Here is a 21415-nt window from a genome sequence, read left to right on the forward strand (position 1 = left end):
GAAGCTGTAAGGTCAACAACTGTTGACGTCCAGGGCTGTGTGCAATAAGGAGATTAGAGTCACTAGTATTTATAAGAAAGTAGATACTGAGTAGAACAAAGAAATAGTAAAATAAGAAACAGCAAAGCTACACTAGGGCAGCCTTCTTAAAACAGGTAGTAACAGGTATAGATTAGGCAGAGCCAACTTTTAACCTCCACCAACTCCCTCCTTGGGAAGGAACCTTGCCTCAACCGGCTTAAGGTGACAGCATGAGCATTGAGAGGCCAATCTACTCCACTAGCTGAGTGCTTTCATTGCACAAAAGTGTTGGTAATTTGGGAAATGGTGATATTAATGATTATTACAACACCCCTAACCCGGAGAATATTCAAAGCATCCTTGAGTTTTTTCTATAGGTAGCCTTACCTTTAGATATATAGAATAGCGTTACATAGCTTCATTTTTACAAAAAGAGATGTTAAGTATAGAGTTGTTTAGAAACCCTGTAAAGGGCCCATATTATGAGAAAGGGGGGTCTGTAATTTACTAGCTGTGAGAGCTTGAGAAGGTTAAAATATCTCCATGCCTCTTTTGTTTTTTCATCTGTAAAATGGAAATGATAATATATTTACCCCATAGAGTAAGAATAGCAGTAGCTCATAAATGCTGAGCCAGGCATTGTTCTAAATGTGTTGTTTGTGTTAACTCATTTAATCCTCACAGTCCCATGAGTAAAGTGCTATATTTTCCCCCTTTAAAGAAGAAGGGAAAAAAAAAAAAAAAAAACCTAAGGGACAGAGAAGTTATATACTGCCCCACAATAATCTGATTTACTCGTGGAGTAGTAACTAGTGGAACCAGGATTCAAGCTCATCCTCTACCATATGGATATATACTACTGTGGATATTTAATAACTATAGCTATCAACAACAGAGTATAGGTTCTTGGGTGTTTAATTCACCCTAGCTCCTGGAGTCCCTGATCTTTTCATCTTTATGTTTCCTCTCACAACTACCATTCCAAAATTTCTCCATTTAAAAAGTAACTTTACAAATATATAACGAATGCAAGAGGAAGGGGTTAGAATGCTCCATGTGCCAGTGGATTCAGGTTACAGACATTGGTATGAACAAATGTTTAACTTAATATACATGCAAATGTTTACATATAGAAATATTTATGGATATGTATAGACATGTGTCAGAGCATATAAAAGCGATGACAATAGCAATCAGCACACCTACCACTCAGGCCTTGGTTTCTAATTCCATTCTCCAATAAAAGGAACCAAAGCTCCTTGGAGAAGTTGATGCTTCTAGGACTGGAGAAGGAAACATATAAATGGGCCTGGAACATTGTGTAGTGCCATGAAGAAGGAAATTCCAACAAACAAATAAAACCACCATACAGTGATGGGGACCCAGGAGCCAACTGGAAGAGCTCCCAATGGCCAAAGCTGGGACAATTTGGGCCATGTTAAATAAATAAAGTAATATTGGATTATAACCCAAAGTACAACATAGATGTGCATGAGTACATAATAATATAAAGAAATTGAATAAATAAATAAGAAAAACAAATCCTTCCTGCAGAAGAATTATGAATAATTTATATAGCTACTCTTCAAAGCTGGTAGACTGTAACTCCCTTCCCCTTAAATGTGGGCTATACATACTGATTTTCTTCCAAAAAGTACAGTGTGGAAAGCGGGGGCAGGGGGAGAGGGGAGTAACTTTACAGTGAAAAACTTCTGACAGCCAGGTGACATTCACCTACCTCAAGCCAGGTGATCAAGGTTAACAAATAATCACAAGTCATATTGATAACACCTACCCTTATTATGACACTTTGCCTCTGTGGTCTTTCTCCTTAAAACCCAAAACCCTAGTTCACCCATGAACATCAGACAAATTCCAGTTGAGGGACATCCTACAAAATACCTGACCTGTACGCCTCAGAACTGTCAAGGTCACCAAAAACAAGGGAAGTCTGAGAAATAGTCACAATCAAGTGGAGCCTAAGGCATTGTGATGAACATTGTGGTATCCTGGATGGGAGCCTGGAACAGAAAAATGACATTGAACAACAACTAAGGAAATCTGACTAAAGCATGAACTGTAGTTAACAATATGAATTAGTATCAGTTCATTAATTATAACAAATATACCCTACTAATAATTAAGATACTATAGGGGAAACTGGTTGTGGGGTCTTTGCAATAATTCTGTACAAAGACAATTGTATTGTCTTTGCAATAATTCTGTAAATCTAAACTGTTCTAAAATAAAAAGGTTTAGAAGAATAAATGACTCTGCCATTGCTTAAAATATCTATATTTAGGGTTATAGAATAAGAAAATAAAGCTGGAAATAATCTTTGAGATCAAAGGAGAGGATAAACTCCATAAAATAACTAAAATACAGTCCAGCCATTATTTTTGCAGTGTATTCAGAGTATTATTATATTAGTAATTTGATGCAGGCCCAATCCTGTCAACCTCTGAGCAAAATTTCCAAGTCTTGGATAAAAATATATGTGACAGGAATGCAGAAAGGGATCCAAAGAATTGTGTGTCAATATAGTATATACCATCTAATTTCAATCACAAATTGAATCTTTCATCTAACAAGTCTCAAACTGTGGTAGGGAGTTTTTATAAGTCAAAATTATTTTTATAACAATACTAAGATATTTACCCTTTTCACTCTTATTCTCTCACAAACGTATGATTCAGTTTTCCTGAGACTATAGAGTGTGTGATATAACAACAGGTTAATGTAGAAGCAGATATGTTCTCATATTTGCCCATATCCAACTGTTTTCCAGAAATTAGATTGCAACAATATAGAATCACCCTGTGTCATTTTCTTTTCTTTGTTTAATACAGCCATTTTTCATCAAACATGTTATTTATGTTAACATGTAATTGTTGTTATTTTAAATGAATCAATAAGTATTTTTTCAATTTCTCTTTTAATTTCTGACATGATAGATATCAGATATATAGATATAACCTACATAAATAAAAATTCCCTAAGGTACTTAGTAATTTCTAAGTATAGAACGTTTGAGAACCAGAAAGATTGAGAATTACTGGTCTAATCATAGGGACTAGTTTACTCTTTTGGCTTTGGGACATTTGTCATTCCATGGACAAACGGTATCTTAACCCCTCCAGTGTTATGAGAATTCCTCACGTCTTGAGTCTTTGGAAGTAAAAGCTCCAAGTAGTCACGTTCCCAGCCCTCGCTTGCAGCTGGGGCAGGAGCAGTGACCCTAGGTTCCATCAGCCGCCTGTATACACTTGAGCCTCAATCTGGAGCAAGGGAGGCTGGGCCCAGGAACAACTCTGTCGCAGAGCAGAAGTGGCAGGTACATCAGGTCCTGGAAGTGGTAGTTCTTGTGGCCTCTCCTTTAGCCACTGTTAGTGGTGCCAGCAGCACAAATTGCCACCTAGAATCCCATCTGGTGGCAGAAATGGTGTCTTCACCTGGAAAATCTGTGGATCACCTGAGAGATCCATGGACATGATCTTGGATATTGTTCTGGTTATCTTGTCCTGACTCTGGTTCTCCAGCCCAGATCTCTCTTCTATGAGCCACACAATGTCCTTTAAGTATGTTCCTTTGCAGCTTCAACCATCCAGAGTGGCCTAATTGCTTGCAGTTAATAACTCTGACATAACATACCAAAAATTGGTTTCTCTTAAACAGATTTTTTTTAAGGTTTATTCATTTATTTTGAGAGAGAGAGTGAGCGAGCGCACACACAAGTGGGGGAGGGCAGGGAGAGGGGGAGAGAGAGTAATCCTAAGCAGGCTCTGCGTTGTCAGTGCGAGCCTGAAACGGGACTTGAACCCATGAACCGTGAGACCATGATCTGCGCTGAAATCAAGAGTCGGACATTTAACCTCCTGAGCCACGCAGGCATCCTCCAAAAATTGGTTTCTGAGTTCTATAGTTATATATCTTGACTTATTTTAGTATCAGCCTTTCAGATTCCACAAATAAACCATGGCTAATTAAAGAAAAAGTGAAACTTGCCTATGCTTTATCTGCTATAGAAAATAAGTAACTACATATATAAATTGAAATGCTTAGCATTTGGAAAGATGAGAAAAAAATTTTGGCCTTCTACTCTAGCTATAAACTTTTACCTGGATTTTAGAATTGTGATCCAACTTCTAACCAGCAGAGTGTAGGATTTTCATTGTGTTACTTCCCAGGTTATGCAATTTCTATAAAATGGGTAAGAGGCTCTGAAGAGACTGACTGATGACGCCATGCCATGTGCTTAGTTCATTATAAATCATTTCAAGTACCGCCAGCCATTCTGAGCCAATCAAAACAGAAATGTTCTAACACATTTGAGAGTATCTTGTTTTACAGAGTGCTTTAAAAAGACATGAACAACACACAAGATTTCAAGTGTACCAAATTATCCAGAAAGGATTTGGGAACTGATTCCTATGAGGTTACTTTTCATTATTATTTAATGTGATATATAAAATATAATGCTTTTCTATTTGAGTTCCTAGGGCCTGGAATGGCTCTGCCTTCTACAGTTTTGCAAGCAATTTTTAAAATCTTTTATTCCGGTCATTTTTTTTCCTAGCCTTTAAAGGTGAAAAGCATGTGGGCCAGATAGGCCCTTTAGATCTTCCCACTTCATGATAACTCAGGTTATTAGGGACCTCAATTAACTTTGACTAGAAAAAGTATCTTCTTCTACAGCTGAAATGCTACCTCAGATTAGGATCCTTTGAAATCCAGGAAAAACATACAAGGAAGGCATCCTATCCTTTTTCCCTCTCAGGCTCCTTGATTGTCCGGGTTTAAGTTTAGGGGTTCTCGGATCTGGATTCTGATATCTCCACAGTTCACTTCTCTGAGAAAAGTTTTGTTGATAGGAGAAGTCAACAGAAAAGCATATATCAGCACACTCTACCTTGGAAACAGGTTGAGAAATAAGAAAGCAGGCACATGTAATAACCAATGAAAACCTACTTTTTTGCAAGCCTAAAATGGGGGCACATCTTTTGAAATATGAGAGGTTGGTTGTTTTTTTCACACTTTGCAGATGATTATCTTGGTGTACTTGAGAGAAGCTGCACAGGCATAAAATCATTTGTCTTTGTGTCTTCCTGTCTCGCACCCAGCGTATTTGTCTTTTTTTCTACTTGCTAAGAACAGGAAATTGCAGAAATAAAGATTTAATCAGTTCCCATTTCTTCACTGAGTCTTGCTTGGTTTAACCCAGGTCAACAGCGCATTTAGATTTGCCCAAATAAATCATGCAATTTATCAGAATAGGCTAGTTTTGTATAGTTTTTAATTATTTTTTAATCTTCCAGACCTTAAATTCTTCTCACTATGAAGATTATCTCTGAGGAGGTTGCTCTTTCATAGTAAAAATAGGCAATACCTTTGAGGCACTTTCCATTACTAATTGACCTAGATAAGTCCTCTTATAGTAACTCAGTCCCGAGCAGGTTCTAGGTCAGGCTCGTATGCTGAGTGTGGCACAGACTATATTAATATTAATAGCACCTGAAGTCTGTATAGCATTTTAGTTAACACGGACCTTCCACATGCTATATTTTATCTGAGCCTCAACAATCCTGAGGTTCCCATGCACAAGGCTAGAGTTATCCCACTTTACAAATGAGAAAAAAGATTCTGAGAATGACTTTTCCAGCTGAGGTCAGTGTTCAGTCTAGAAGTGAAGATTGTAGGCACTTCCAGGCTACCCCTAAGAGAGAGAACTATCCAAGGAGCAAAATTACCTGACCTACTTTCTCTCCTCTCCAACCCCCACCTCTTTCTCTGAGACATTATGGGAGGCCCTACCATAGAGCAAGCATGGACAACAGGGAAGAAAGGAGGATGTAATTTGTCAGGAGGGCCCAAAGTCCAGATGGCAAGCTAGGCTGAACCCCACGGCTATTTTACCTGCGGCCACATACAGCACTGGGAGCCCTAATATCACCCCAAAACTTAGTGTTCCTGTATTCCCAACTAGCTGAGCCATGCTCCCTTGCCACTACTGCCCTGGATTGCCTGGGCAGTTTGCGGTGGGGAATTAGGAAAGTCGAGAATGACTTACCAGAATAATAAGACTTAGCCTAGAACAAAGAATTCCAAATCAATAGCCAAGGTTGCCAGAAGATATTTAAGGGAAAGGAGTACACCTGTTTACAGAAGCTGACATTTCTGTAGTGAGACTACACAAGCACAAAGGATTAAAGTGTTCGTACTGAAGTGACAGGAATATTTTAAATAAAGCATGCTAATACGTTTTCAGGCAAGATGCTGTGTATGTGTCACTTTATTCAATTCTTGAAACACAACCTTGAGATCGCCTTTATTATTCCTGTTTCTCAGATGAGGAAACTCAGGTTCAGAGAATTTAAGTGGCCTGCTTGAGGTCACACACTTAGAGGTGGAGACAGAATTCAAACTCAGACAACAAATCCCATGTCCTTTTCAGTATACTGCCCTACATCCTAAGGTGTAGTTTACCTGTTCTCATTTCTTATTTCCTTATATGTCCTATCTCCATAACCCATTATACAAATGAGTTTGTATTACTATAGCAGAAAGCTGCTTCTCTGGTAGTCTAACTTCTAAGGAACAGGAACTATGCAGAAAACTCTTTCTGAGAAGCAGAACAGATGTTACGGCAGGCGTTCACAGGTGAGAAGATCCTCTTTGGCGTTGATTATGTCTTTTATGTATACTATGTAATTATTTTGGATGTTATAAGACTTCAATGACAGGATACTGCAGGAGCTTTCCCTCTGATCTTCCAATGACTGGTTGCTCCTACACCTTCAGTTCTCACTTCAGATGTTACATCCTCCAAGAGGCTTTCTGTGTCCATCGCTGCCCCTGTTCTTTATAGCACTTTTCATCATCATTAGTAATGATGGATTTATTTGTTTACAATGCTTGTGTTCCCCATGAGATTATAAATTCCCAAAGACAGGAACTACATCTGCTTTTTCACCAGTTTCCCCAGCACCTATCATGGTGCCTAGCACAAGTAGCAACTCAATAAGTGTCGATGGGATGGATGGATGATTGGATGGATGGATGGATGGATGGATGGAGGGGTGAGTGAGTCATTCCCAGAAGAGTTTCCAAAGGGATCTAAGGAAATAGGTGATTTGGTAATCGGATTTAGGAAAGGCTGGGTTAAGTTTTGGGTTAGGATAGGTCAGTCTCCTTTCCCTAAAATAGGCCTGAGATCTGATGGCTTCCTAAAGACAATATTTGGAACGGTGCTGCCAATCAGCTAGGACAGAAGAGGAAAGGGAAGTAAATATACTAAGAACTTACCAAGTACAAAGCAATGTGTTAGATTCACATTATCTTACGTAATGTAAAAAGCACCGCATGAGAAAGGAATTACCCCTACCTCACAAATGAAAAAAGTGAGACTCACGCTGGTGAAGTTGCCCAAGGCCATGCAACATAAATGGTAGAGCCAGACTATGGAGATAGATTAGTCATATTTCAAAGACCATGTTTTAAGCAAATTCACTTTTATTTTTTTAATTTTTTAACTTCAGTTATTTATTTTAAGAGAGAGAGAGAGAAAGAGAGAGAGCAGGGGAGGGGCAGAGAGAGAGGGAGAGAGAGAGAATCCCAAGAGAAATGCGGGGCTCAAACTCGCAAACTGCGAGATCATGACCTGAACAGAAACCAAGAGTCAGATGGATGCTGAATCAACTGAGCCACCCAGGTGCCCCATCAAGCAAACTCACTTAAAAAGCTTTTGTATATGAAAACAAAATGTTGGCCTATAACTTACATTTAAGAACTTCTCATATTTTAAGTATATAGCTAGATAAAATCTAACATATATCCTTATACACGTCTTTGTAACCACCATCCAGATGAAGAAATGGGACATTTTTAGAAGAAATGGGAACCAGAGGTTCCTTTGCACTTCTTTTCAGTCAATATTTCCATCATTTTGTCTTCTACCATTATTTTGACTTCTGTCATGACAGGCTCCTGTTGCCTGTTTTCAAACTTTCTATACATATCACATCTCACTATATGCCTTCTTTTGTATTGGGCTTCTTTTGTCTACAAGATTCATCTGTGTTGCTTGTGGCAGTAATTGATTCTTTTTCATCTTTGAGTTGTATTCCAATATATTCATATAATCACAATTGATTTATTTATTCTAATGTTAAGGGATATTTGCATTATTTCCAGTGTTATTAATAAAGTGCTACATATATTCTCGAAAGTGTGTTTTGGTGCACATAGGCACTACTTTTTTGTTGGGTATACACTCAGAAGTGAAACTGCTGGTCATAGCTAGTTATATGTTTAATTTTGGTCAATTCTGTCGCTTTTTCAAAGTGGTTACATCAATTTACATTTGTACCTGCAATGCAGAGAATTCCCCGTGCTCTATCCTTGCCAACTCTTGCTATCATCGGTCCTTTTAATTTTAGCTACTCTGGTGGAGGAAGGCCATGTTTTTATAAACTGTACCTTGGTGCCTTAGCATGTGGGGACATGAGCCCTCAGAAAAGGGAAGACCAAGAGCTGGTCTCTGCTTCTTGGATAAAGCTGACACGCTACTATTCCCAGGTTTCTAGTATCACAGGAAAATGTGGCTCTCATGTCTGGACACACAGTGGGTGAAGAAGTGGGGTCTCCTCAGAGGATAGAATAGACTCTAACAACTGTCTCATGAATGTGATTGAGACAAATGGACCCACTGAGAGAGAAATGGGTCACAGCAAAGGGAGAAACTTTGATCCCTTTGGTGAGAGCCACAGGAACCTCCAGCAGAGCAGTTAATAGGCATCATCAAAGCCAGTCTACCTTTTCAACACCAGAGCAGGACTCTTTTAGGTAAGAAAGTGCCCACCTCACATAGGAGGTCAAGATATCAGAAAATTTCTCCCACAAGTTATCATTTTTTGAGCGCTTTCTATACGCCAGATATAGTGCTTCATACTTTATAGAATGCAGTAGTTAGGACTGTTGGGCTGTAAATAACAGACTACAACCTGATTATTAATAAAAATGAGTTTATTTAAAAAGATATTTATTCAGAGATTGCCCCTCTCTTCATGTAGGTGTTAAATTTTATTCCATTTTATATAATACTGGTAAGTATGGATGATAATTGCTAGTTGTTATTAGTAAATGTTCCTTTTAATCACATGTAAAGTGTGATGCATTCTGATTGGATGGGGACCGGTGGCACAGGCAGTGAAAAAATTCATCCAAGGCAGTTACAAGAGATGGAAGTTTATTGAATACACTGCAAGGGAGCAGCAGGCAGGGTAGCAGAGACCGTCTGCCATGAGGCAGTGGTGAGGGGCTAGAGTTATAGGGTAGAGTGAGGAAGTCTGGGAACACATGGAACTTTCCACTTTTGGTAATGTTAGGAACTCGGCCTGGTTGCAAGTAGCCCATTGGTCAGTTAGGGCCTATGGCTATTTCGAGGTGGGTCATGTAATGAGCCTGTTTGCATCAGCTCCGTAGTCACTATGGGCCCTTTTGCTTCATTCAGGTTTCCATTGCTCAAGCCTGTTACCTAAAAGTGACCTCCACATAAAGTTCATAACACTAAGCCATTCCCCTGCTGCCACCAACCAAGTACTGTTGAAAAGGTTGTGTATGGAGCTGAATTTTATTGCCACATGACACTCTGGTGGGAAAGGTACTGCTTCACACCATTCTCTCAAATATGGATGTTTTCATCCTTTTATCCAAGAATAGCCCTCAGGTTCTTATCAAATCCTATTTATTAATCAATGTTAGGTAAGCTTGTATGATAGTGATACACTATTATTGACTAAAGTCCATACTTTATTCCGATTTCCTTAGTATTTACCTAATGTCCTTTTTCCATTCCACAATCTTATCCAGGTTACCACATTATATTTAGTCACAATGTCTTAGTAAGTTCCTCTTGGCTGTAGCTGTTTCTCTGTTTCTCAGATTTTTCTTGGTTTTTATGACCTTGACCTTGATAGTTTTGAGAAGAAGAGGTCAAGTATTTTGTAGGTTGCTTCTATATTGGAATTCGTCTTATGTTTTTCTGATGGTTAAACTGAGGTTGTGGGCTTGGGGAGGAAGAACACAGATGTAAAGTGCCATTTTTGTCACATCATATCCAGAGAACATGCTAACCACGTGATTTATGACTGTTGATATTGACCTTGATCAACTGGCTGAGGTAGTGTTTGTCAGGTTTCTTCACTGTGAAGTTACTCTTCTCCCCCACCTGCATTCTGTGCTGTTTTCTTTGGAAGGAAGTTATAATGAGTGTTCCCACATTTAAGGGTAGAGTCTTTAATTATTTGGAATTCTTCATGGAATATTTGTTTCTTCATTTATAAATTATTCAATCATTTACATATCAGTATGAACTTATTTTATATTTTGTGTTGTAATTTGATACTACCTTATTTATTTTGCTCAAATTGTTCTAGCTTTGGCCATTGGAGCTCTTTCAGTTGGTTCCGGTATTCTTTTAACATACTCCCATCTTTGGAACTTTTTTTTTAAGTGCTTCCTTACTTTCAGGCACTACAAGATGTTTCAGGCTTCTCTTGATAATTTCTTAGAATCAGTCATTTCTCCAAGGAGCAGGGCTAATGTTTCAAATATGTTTTATATCTTAACTAAGGGCCTTAGCTTAGGACAGGTCAAAGTCAGTGAGGAAACATTAGTTTACTGGCATGTATGTGTACAACCATCACTCCACCCAAACTGTGTGTGACTGGTTAGAAAAACTCTGTACATATACTCCAGCCACAAAACTATTGGCATTCCTGCTTGGTTCCAAGATTCAGACAGCCTGTTATCTTCATTCCTCCTTAAACATTGTTATGAGTGATACAACAGACAGGTTAATTGCAGATGAGAGCAAACAAACCCAAACATTTTAGCTCCAAATCATCAGTAGTATTGTGTGAGGAAGAGACTCTGATGATATAGACGTTGCCTTTTGAACCAATGCGTGCACACCCCAGGGTACACCATGTCGGTTCAAGGAATAGGCAAAATTGAAGTGCTATCTCCCTGGATCATCAAATTGCTTCAATAGTTGGGGGAGTAAGGGACCAGTTGTTATTAAAGCTAATGAGGGAAAATTCCTATTTTCAAATTAAAAACAAGTTTGATGATATATGAAAGTTTTACTTAGAACTAAATTAAGCAAACAAATAATTTTGTTTCGCAGGGCTGGCTTCAAGCTACAATTCTATACTTGGAGGGTCCTCTATCATGGTCATTTGGTGGTATATTAAAAAAAATTTTTTTTTAATTTCTAATGTTTATTTTTAAGAGAGAGGGGGCGAGAGGGGCAGAGAGAGTGGGAGACAGAATCCGAAGCAGGCTCCAGGCTCTGAGCTGTCAGCACAGAGCCCAATGTGGGGCTTGAACTCACGGACGGCGAGATCATGACCTGAGCCGAAGTTGGACATTTAACTGACTGAGCCATCCAAGTGACCCACATTTAAAATTTTTTGACATGGCTTCTTAACTGGAACTGGAGTAATGGAAATTATCAATAATTGGTGAGTAGTTCTTTAGTCAACAATTAAAGATCGTTTCTTTTGTTCTGGGAAGCCATTCAGTGGAAAATGAAATTGCTCCCAGGGGAAAGGTATAGCCCCTCATTTCATCCTCAGAAAAAGAAATGCTGATCTGGACTGGTCAGGTTCAGGGACCCAGATTTGGGTCTTGTTGTCTTTTGGTATTTCATCACTTGAAATTTCTCTTGCATTTCCAGGCCATTAGTTTGGAAGATAAGGGTTGCTGCTGAAACCTCCGTCATGTTTGGCCATCTTGTTTTGGGGCTTTCCTATTTTTCTGGACTCACCCCTTTTTTTCTGGACTATTTCCATTCCGGGTTCTTTGCCTTGAGAAGCTGAAGAGTGGGCAATCTGGATGAGCTCCAGAGTCATGTATTACATATCCAGATTCATATATCAACAGGCTGGCTTTCCCTTCCTGGAACTTGCCTTTCCCTCTAAATAAGACATAATCAAGACTAATCAAGCTGTGAATGGGAGTGTAGGAAGACACAGGTGTAGGAAGCCTTTTGACCTCCTTTGGTCTCTTTAGAGTTGACTCCACTTACTGCAAAAAATGTCTTTCATATGTTTTAATCTAGTTCACAGATTGCATTGGACATTGAGGGGAAAGCCTCATAGTAATAAAAAGTAGGCCTTTAGTTGGCCTTGATTTTAGGGTTTAATTTGGAGATGGAAGCAGGGAGAGGGATGTGTTGGTAATGTCATGACAAAGTTGAAGGATTTGATTTAGAATGTATTTTCCAATGCCAGCTGAATACCAACTAGACAGGAATTATTACGTTATTTGGTATAGCAAGAAGTAGTATTTTATAACTATATAAATGGTCATATATATATATATCTGACTATATATATATATATATATATACACAGTTCCAATGATTTATGCTTTGGAAAATTGCTTGTTTTTCCTTTCTAAAGGAACAATCAGTGAATAAAAATCTTTTGTGAGAACCTATAATAATGGGGAAAATGAAATGTGTGAAGCTCATTTCTATCAATGTAAACATTTTATCTTTATCAGATGTTCTCATTTTTTTTAATGTTTATTTAGTTTTGAGACAGAGACAGAGAACGAGCGGGGGAGGACCAGAGAGAGAGAGGGAGACACAGCATCTGAAGCAGGCTCCAGGCTCTGAGCTGTCAGCCCAGAGCCCAACACGGGGCTCGAACTCACAAACTGTGAGATCATGATCTGAGCCGAAGTTGAATGCTTAACTGACTGAGCCACCCAGGTGCCCCCAGAAATTCTCATTTCAATTGTTGTTATTCCAAAATTTACTTTAGTTGACAAATGTTATACTGGTCAACCTAGTATCTATAGAAGGAAGTACCCATTTAGAAGGGGGAGAAAAGCCATTAATAGGTTAACATTTTTGATCAATACAGCGAAGTATGTAGAAAAAATCTTTTCTCCTCCTTGATAAAGAGGTTAAATGCTTTGTAGTTAAAGGATGAAATTTAAAAAAGTACCAAGAAAGAATTCACAGGAGCAATTAGTAGGATGGGGGAAATTATGCATTATTAAAACATTCACTAACTAAATGGGTTTTATGTTTTAATACAAGAATATAATGAAGGCAGATAAATGTATCATGATAAAAGCACATTGAGGTCAAATGTTATAGATGGAATAATATGACACAAAAACCAGGAAGTCGGTGCCATGAACACAATCTCTTGCTCTTCCCTTTCACTAATGACTTGAAACATTCGTCATTATAAAGGATGAGCCTTTGCTTTAACTGCTTTCATGTGGTATATGAAATTTATTTTTAGTCTAAAATATAGAATGAAGAGTTTAATGGCACATCTGTTGCACGAAATCTTGACAAGGATGTTCTTAACTCATCCGAATTAACACAGGTCTTTTTCAGAAAGATTGGTAAGCACAGATCATTTTCAAATACATCCTTTAGTGACTATTTGGCCTCATATAGAGCTGCTTTTCTCCCTTCCCCATCTCTTCCTGTCAACTACTTGTCTTAGTAATATTTTGTTTGGTCAGTTCATTTACACTACAAATCAAGTATGACAGATAATGATATTGTTTAAATTGATTAAATGTAGAGTCCAAACTGGTTGGACCTGCAAGACAAATTCAACCTACAGACATTATTTGCGTTGATTCACCCAGTATAAAAAGATCTAGAATTATCACATAAAAATTAGATTTCTGGGTTTCTCTTGATAAATCTGAAGATCTTTCAACACTGGACTTAAATTTTATGTGACTAGAGCTGGAGTAAAATATTAGAATGCCGTCTTTGGGTAAATCCAATCACTCTCTGTTGCTTACATCCAGCCAGTTTCACTCATGCAATACCTAACTGATCCCTGGAGGCTTGTGAATATGTGACCCCTGGATTAGATTGGTAGTGGTGGTGGGAGTGGTGGTATGCATATGTGTTTATAAAACAAGCGTTCAACCGAGATGGCTTAACAAATAGTCTCAGCCCATGTGAGTTAAGAGACTATGATTTGTATTAATTCATTTCTTCAACATTATTTGATGGGGCTATCAAATACTGAAACATTCTTTTCGGGATAAACAAAATGGATTCCTAATTATAAATATCATGAAGAGAACTTTCTGGATCCACAAAGCTGCATACTAATCCCACAAGACCTTTATCCCTACTTTGTTCTCTTTCCTTTTGAGTTTTTTCTTTCCCAAATGTATCACAGAGAAGTCATAATCTATTTTTTTAAAGAAGATTTATTTTGGATTAAGTGATTTCATGATGCAACATGGTTTTAAACAAAAATAGAGATCAGTATGAAAATAAAACAAATTGTACACATTAAAATATCTTTCCCTCAAAGCATTTTGGAATCATAAAAAAATACAACACAAAAGTCAGGGGTTCAGGTGAGGATAAGAATACAAACTTTCCAGAAAACAAACACCTAGTCTACATTTCAAAGTCCCAGGCTCCATTTAATACCACCCACAAATCATTTCAAGGATGTCAACAATCTGCATTATTAGCTTTGAAAAAAATAGATGAAATTTAAATATAAGGTGAAATGAGAGCTGTATGGTCTTAATGCCAGTACTAAATACCTCCCATTGTTATTCTGTATTTAAAGTCACATTGAATGAATATACAGCTTAAATTAACTCAACAAAAATAGAAACATAGCTATTAACTGGGATACATGGTATAGTAGATACATGGGTAGAGTTGGTGAAAAGAAATGATAAGGCTTAAAAAAATACATCACCTGTGCTCTACTGAAATCTTAGAAATAAGTATGTTTCTTTTTACAGAGCCTTAATATTAAAAAGTAAGCATTATTATAAAATTAGATTAATACTTTCAGTAAGAGGCAAGAGAGATGCATGTATTTTTATTTGTTTATTTTGGAATGCCTGCATCCCTATTATAAAAACATGTAATCTTACGCACTTTCCAATATGTTAACAGCTTCAACTTTTACTTACGATATCATATAAAGAAAAATAGGTTGTAATAACAGCTTTTAGAGCTTTAGGGTCCTAAAAGAACACTCAGTTCTGTGTGTTTCCTGGTTAGTCCTTCCAAGGTATCTCTTGAACATTATCCGTCCTTTTTTACAGAAGGTGTAGTAACCAGAAGTTTACTGACGGTTCCTTACCTGCATCAGTAATAGCTGATTCAGTTTGAATCATACAACATACCTATCAACACTCCTCAGGGTTGTAATATCCTAAAAGAAAATTAGATAGAAAGATATCACCTGCCCAAGGCCACTAGACATAAAAATCACATATATAAACATAATTTCTCTGTGTTCCCCAAATACCATACAACTAGGGCCTGCCAATTCTACCAAACTGTGCCATCATGAAAGCCAAATAAACTAGCTAGCAGATTAAATCTAAGCAAGTGTATTTTCAGTCTTGATTAACTTCCTGAAAAATTGGAAACACTGATTAGGTCTCCATTTACAATTCAGCAACCTAATTCTTAGGATTTTGCTTTCTGGGTTAACAGGGAACATTTAAGTCACCACTAGAAACCATGAAAATGTCCCAAAAGCTATTCTAATGTCAAAGAATGTCTGAAAAACAAATTAAGCAAAATAAATGTCTAACTACACCGTTTCTTTTACTTATATAGAAAGCTCAATAATATCAGTAATAATTCTGAAGATAAATAAAATCCACGACATAATTTAATGCCCAATTGTCAAATTTCCTGATTCAGCTATGGTTAGCTTTAATACTTTGGGGCTAAATTCTGTTTTGCAATACAGAGGATGTTATCGATCTACTGAAGTGATACAATAAGGGTTATTTCCCACCAGGCAGATTATCAAGCAGTGCCCTTACTAGGCAGCATTCTTTTTTATTCTTCCCCCCCCCCCCCAAAGTCAGAAACCAAATTGAAGTACATGTTCCTACCCCCACCAGCAGGTCCTGAGATGATCTTTCCAACCCTTGTTGTATCTTTCCCTCTATTACGGTCCTGTCTTAATCATCGCTGCACCCCTGGCCCAGCTTGCCGTGATAAGGGTAGCACACACACACTCATATCCTTTGTGCCAGCTCCTTGGAATGCAGCTACCACTTCTGAGTCTTGACAGTTGGTCAACAGTTAGCATTACATTCTGGCAGGGGTGGGGAACACAACCGCTGGACTTCTCTTTTCTACTTTTTGTTTTTATTACGCTTCTAGTGGACCGCTGTTGGCCTTAAGCCAAAATTTAGACAGCTTAATATCTCTGGCATTCGTTTGTTTCCGTGTTAGATAAACAAGTCTATCTGGAAAACACACTTGAACTAGAAAGGTAACACGTTTTTCAAAATTAGAATCTGATTAAAAGTGACATGCTCATTAATTTCAACTCAAGTTTTATGGTTACAAGTAAGGTGTCTGAGATCTAGAGTGTTTTTACTAAAACTGTTTTACTAAAGCAGGTAAGAGGAGCACAATAAGGCCTAAAGCTCAGACCCAGTTTGGAGATTCGGTCACATTCTTTATTTGCATGTTTTTACTATGCAGGGTTATGGGTATCTTTTAATGATGGTGGATCATCATTTTGCCTGCCTTGGGAATTTCCCCAAGAGGGTTAAGTTGGAAAGATTTTCAGATTCTTTATTATAAGATGTTTGCTTTAGTTAGAAGTGGTCAAGTTGTAAATACAATTTGTGCAGAAAGAAAGAAAAAAGTGAATAAACGTGAAGAGGACAGAGAGGAAAAGAGAATCTGCAGGGGTTCCTTCATCCACATCACAGGAACCTAACTACCAGAGCTCTGGATCCATCTTCATTAAGAATTGAAAAATAAAGTAAAACTCTTGATTAAAGTGGTTGTTTCAAACCTTATCTTGCTTCCAAATTATATTCTAGAGAACTGAACTGTACTACAGAAATCCACCAAAAGTCATCCTATTTTGCACGGTTTGAAATTTCTCGTAACAAGTAGTAAAATGCAAATATTAAGTCCATGAGGAGTTTTTCTGTGAATACACTAATTTCTTCCACGGGCTTTTTAGAAGGTGTCACATTTTTAAAGCGTTTGTTTGAAGAAATGAGAATTTGGGCAGATGAAGCATCTTGCAAAATTCACTGATAGTGGAATACGTTGGAAGAAACGTTAGCCTCCACATTTCTTGAAGTGAAGCCTAGAATTGCAACCGTAAAGTGTTGAAATGGATCTTGCGAGCCATCCATGAAAACCAGTGTCAACCCAGCGGGGATGGATACCTTCTCCCCCACCAAGTACATGAGGAGCAAAAGAAGATGCACGTGACAGCATTTTGAAACCTTAAAGCACCACACACACACAGTCTAACATTACTGTTAACCATTTGAAGGCAGTTCTAGCACTTCTGATTGTTATGCAGGTGAGAGGTTTTCCTTCATTGATTATACAATGTCTATTAAATTATAAACATAACATAGGCTAGAAAATTGTGACCATGCTTCTTGAACCAAGATCTATTCATTTTTGTGCACAAAATCAATGTTTTGACCCCAGAAGTGAGTTGGGCTCAAGGACAGGTGAAAGGAAACGGAGGGAAATGACTGGATTTAATTTTGGCATTTCGTTGATAATTTGAAGATCCTTGAGTTGCTCCTTCATGGTTCGGCTCCCGCCTGCACACTGTAAACCCTCGTGGGTAAATGTACCCTGGGTTTCCACACTTGACCAGTATTGACACACTATTACATGCTCTTAGTTACTGTTTATGTGATTTTTATTTTTAGCCACAGTATCTCTCATGTATGAAGCCTTCATTGGATCTCCCAGATGGAACAAGCTGTTCTCTCCTCATTCCTTGACTGTAAAACATGACAAATTTTATTAAAAATACTTTTTTTTAAAACCTTGGTGTCTACTCCACTAGACTGTGGGCTTCTCAAGGGCAGATTTTTGAATCCTACATCTCTATCATCAAACATAGTGGTTGGCACAGAGTGAAGGCCAAGAGTGCGCCTCTTGCTTCATCTAAGAGATGTTCTACAAACATACGTGATGCATCATGACTGTCTTTTATAGAAGACAGCAGAGTGTAAGCATCACTCCTGAGTTTCTTAAAGAAAACGAGACCATACAGCCAAGTCATCTAGGCTCAGAGTCCAAAAGAAAATATTTATGGGTATTTCTGTTTGTAGCAGATGCTACAGTCCAATTTATTCTGTAGAAACGTTATTTAATATTTTCACAGTTATTATTGGATTTTTGTTTTACTGATTATGAATAGTAGACCAGTTATAATAGTGTTTTGATATGTTAAGTATGTCTTCGATAATTCCCAATTCTGAGAACAGTAGCAACAGCAGATGATTATCCTGTTATTTGGGAAGACGTTAGGTGCCCTAACAAGGAATATATTTGTTAGAAATAATTAAAGAGATACATTTTATTTCAAACTTCTTTTACCTAATAATGTGGAACATGATAGCAGAGTGTCACAAACCAAAATGAAAGCTAACATGGTCTATTTTTGAAAGAAATGTAACTTTTTATACCAGCTGCTTAGAGAATGCCAGCTCTGAACCATCTTATATACCATCAAAGATGTTTTTTTTTTTAAAAAGTATGTTACACTATTTTTCCTTATAATGAAAAAAATACAAACAAGTAAAAATAGTTTGCAAATTAAATATATACTTATATTCATGATCAGTAAACACAAGCTAACATTTCCAATTAAAATTTTTTTCCCTTCCCTTTTTTCCTGGTCTAATTATAGTACACAGATAAATCTTCCTTTCTTATCTCCAGATTTCTGTAACCTTTTGGGGGAACATTTCCCCATGCTATAGTACCTGTCTTTAGTTCAGGATCGCAGCATGAGTGGTATTCCTCTTGAGGGTCTCAATGGTAAACATAGCTTAACCAACAGGAGAGCAATTAGTTCTTACAAACCATCTGTGAAAACCATGCATCTGACTCTATAAAATACAAGATTGCCAACATCCCATAATAAGAATTCCATGGCTACTTATAATTCTCAAAGAGGTGTCTGGGCAGTGCCTGTAAAACCACAGGCTGGCAAACCAAATGTGAATCCAATGCTTTTATTATCCACGATTTAACTTCACTCTATTGAAGAACTCACTCTGATTAGTTACGGCCAGAAGTCAAGAAATAAACAGTGATGTGAAATAACCCCAAAAGCAATAAAAATGAAGAACATCGTCTGATAAAACTAAGCAGAAATAACATTAGTGATATCATGCAGTTTCTGAGAGACCATAGAAAAATTGTTTCTTAATATTGATAAGAAAATTATGCATCAGTGAAAATGCAGGCTTAGAAATATAGTGCTGAGAGTTTCAATTTGTGATGTCTTCACTGATGAGGGAAAATGGAATTCTTATTACTAAAGAGAGCTGATCTCTTGGGTGTTGCTGATGGCTCTCTAAACGATCTTAGTGTTTAATGATGCTGTACAAATAAAAAGCAGTGGGGGAAATACGAAATATCTGTATTAAATGCCATCCTGTAAAGTATTTGATGGATGGAAGAAGTCTAATGCATTTTAAATAAATGCATATCATACTATCACATATAGTGAGTCTTAAAAAATTATTACTTAGATGCACAGTCCTTGTAGTGGTAGACATGGCACTGTGAAGGAAGTTTGATTTAGAAGCTATTTTCTATTTACTTGTCAAGTGATGGAGTTGCTGTTAGTCATATTGTAATGTCCCTTCAACTTTGGTACATTCAGTGCAAAATATTTTGGGGAATTTTTTTTGTACCTTTATAAAAATAAAAGGCCCTTTTGTTCCCTTGAGAGTGCTTAAAAGGATACGTACTAGCATGATGCCCGAGTAAGCATGGAACATGAAAATGGAACAGGTGATACATACAGAACAGGTAGGTTCTTATATACATCTTAAAGAACATAAATATAATGAACCTATGAAAAATAAACAGAACTCACTGTGTATTTTTTCCTGATATGCTGTGATTAATTGCTAGTTATTTTTAAATTGTTTTCATGCATTATAAAGCATAAAATCTGTCATTAGTTATTCATTGTAGAACAGTTTGTCTTCAGCCATAATTACACACATACCACTTTGCATATACATTGTCACAGACCACCTTATTGCAAATCTTTAAAGTTACCTCCTGTTGACTTGGTTTCATTTTCACTTGTGTCCCATGAAAGCTGAAACCTATGGTGCACACCATGCAGGCACTCATAGCAAGAAAATGAATATTCTGCTATAACGTAGGGCTTAAATGAATGTACTTTTAGGAAATATATTTGTTTTTATTATATTATTTAACTTGAGCTAATTTGGAGATTGGGCCAAGTGCTGCCAGTTGGGCTTGAACCGCGTTCAAAGGTAAGTTTCAAGATTCTCCCGAGTCCCTGAAAGTTACCACGGAGCTGATCGTGTACAGGTTCATCTTTGTCTTGGAACATAACACAAATGGAAAAAAGTTTGGCAGTCAACAACTGTTGATTGAAAGACTGTTGGGTAGTTCCCTGGGCATCAAGCTCACCCAAATCCTTCCAAGAGGACTCATCACCACTATCCGGACCCCATTGTGACAGAGCATGTGTTCCTGGAAAATAATAGCACTCAGCTTGACTCTAGTGGAAGCATACTCTTGAAACTTCCAACATTCAGTCATTCTTCTAGACAGCAGCTTCTGAAATTGCCTGTCCATACAGAGCCTGGCATCGTTCTTCCAGGTCACTCAAGTCCAAAGGTACTTGTTTCTTCAACTGCTGTCAAGAGTTTTTCATAAAGCATGGAGAATGATGGGTACGGGGGGAGATCCAGACGGTTGAAACAAGTGTGAGCTCTGCAAACAGAAGCAGCAGTACAAAGATTAACGTGCTTTGAACGAAATGAGATTGGTGTGTGTGGGTGTGTGTATGTGTGTGTGCGTGCACACGCATGTGTTCATGCTCGTCTTTCATATTCAGATTGTTTGTTGCCAATTTTCACACTTATTTTTTGGAGAAACTGTGAAAACATTTGAATTTCTAAAGAGGAATGGGATATTTAAAAAATATTTTCTTTGTTTTCACAACCATTTAAAATCCACATTACATACATATTGCTTTGTTTAGTTGTCTAAGAACTGCAAAGACAAGTTTGATTTTTTTGCATCTCTTTTGATGTTATACTTTTTTTCTAAGTTTTTATTTGAATTCCAGTTAGTGAACATACAGTGTAATATAAGTTTCAGGTGTACAATTTAGAGATTCAACACTTACACAGACATGAATGTAAGTTCTTGCAAAGTAATTCATTTTCAGAGTTTGATTTTGCATGGATGTCTCAGAAAATCTAGGGTTTTACATTCTGTCATTTTGTTGGGCACAGAAGAGCACTGAGTATCTCTGAAGACTGGCTTAGAGTCTCGGGGAAATTCCCTGGCTGG

The 21415-nt window shown here is 37.5% G+C and overlaps 1 protein-coding gene across 6 annotated transcripts in view; it reads right to left on the reverse strand.

The window, feature by feature from the left end:
- Positions 1-14267: 14267 nt before the first annotated feature.
- Positions 14268-21415, reverse strand: part of HECW2 (HECT, C2 and WW domain containing E3 ubiquitin protein ligase 2) — a 392473-nt gene continuing 385325 nt past the window's right edge. For all 6 annotated transcript variants that reach the window (XM_040475725.1, XM_040475723.1, XM_040475726.1 and 3 more), the window contains one exon: positions 14268-20830. In XM_040475725.1, the coding sequence (XP_040331659.1) occupies positions 20719-20830 (112 nt within the window). In that variant the 3' untranslated portion in view covers positions 14268-20718. The remainder of the gene's footprint in view (positions 20831-21415) is intronic.

The sequence above is a fragment of the Herpailurus yagouaroundi genome, unplaced genomic scaffold (genome assembly GCF_014898765.1).
Source record: "Herpailurus yagouaroundi ecotype Mexico unplaced genomic scaffold, PumYag 140, whole genome shotgun sequence".
NCBI lineage: Eukaryota > Metazoa > Chordata > Mammalia > Carnivora > Felidae > Herpailurus > Herpailurus yagouaroundi.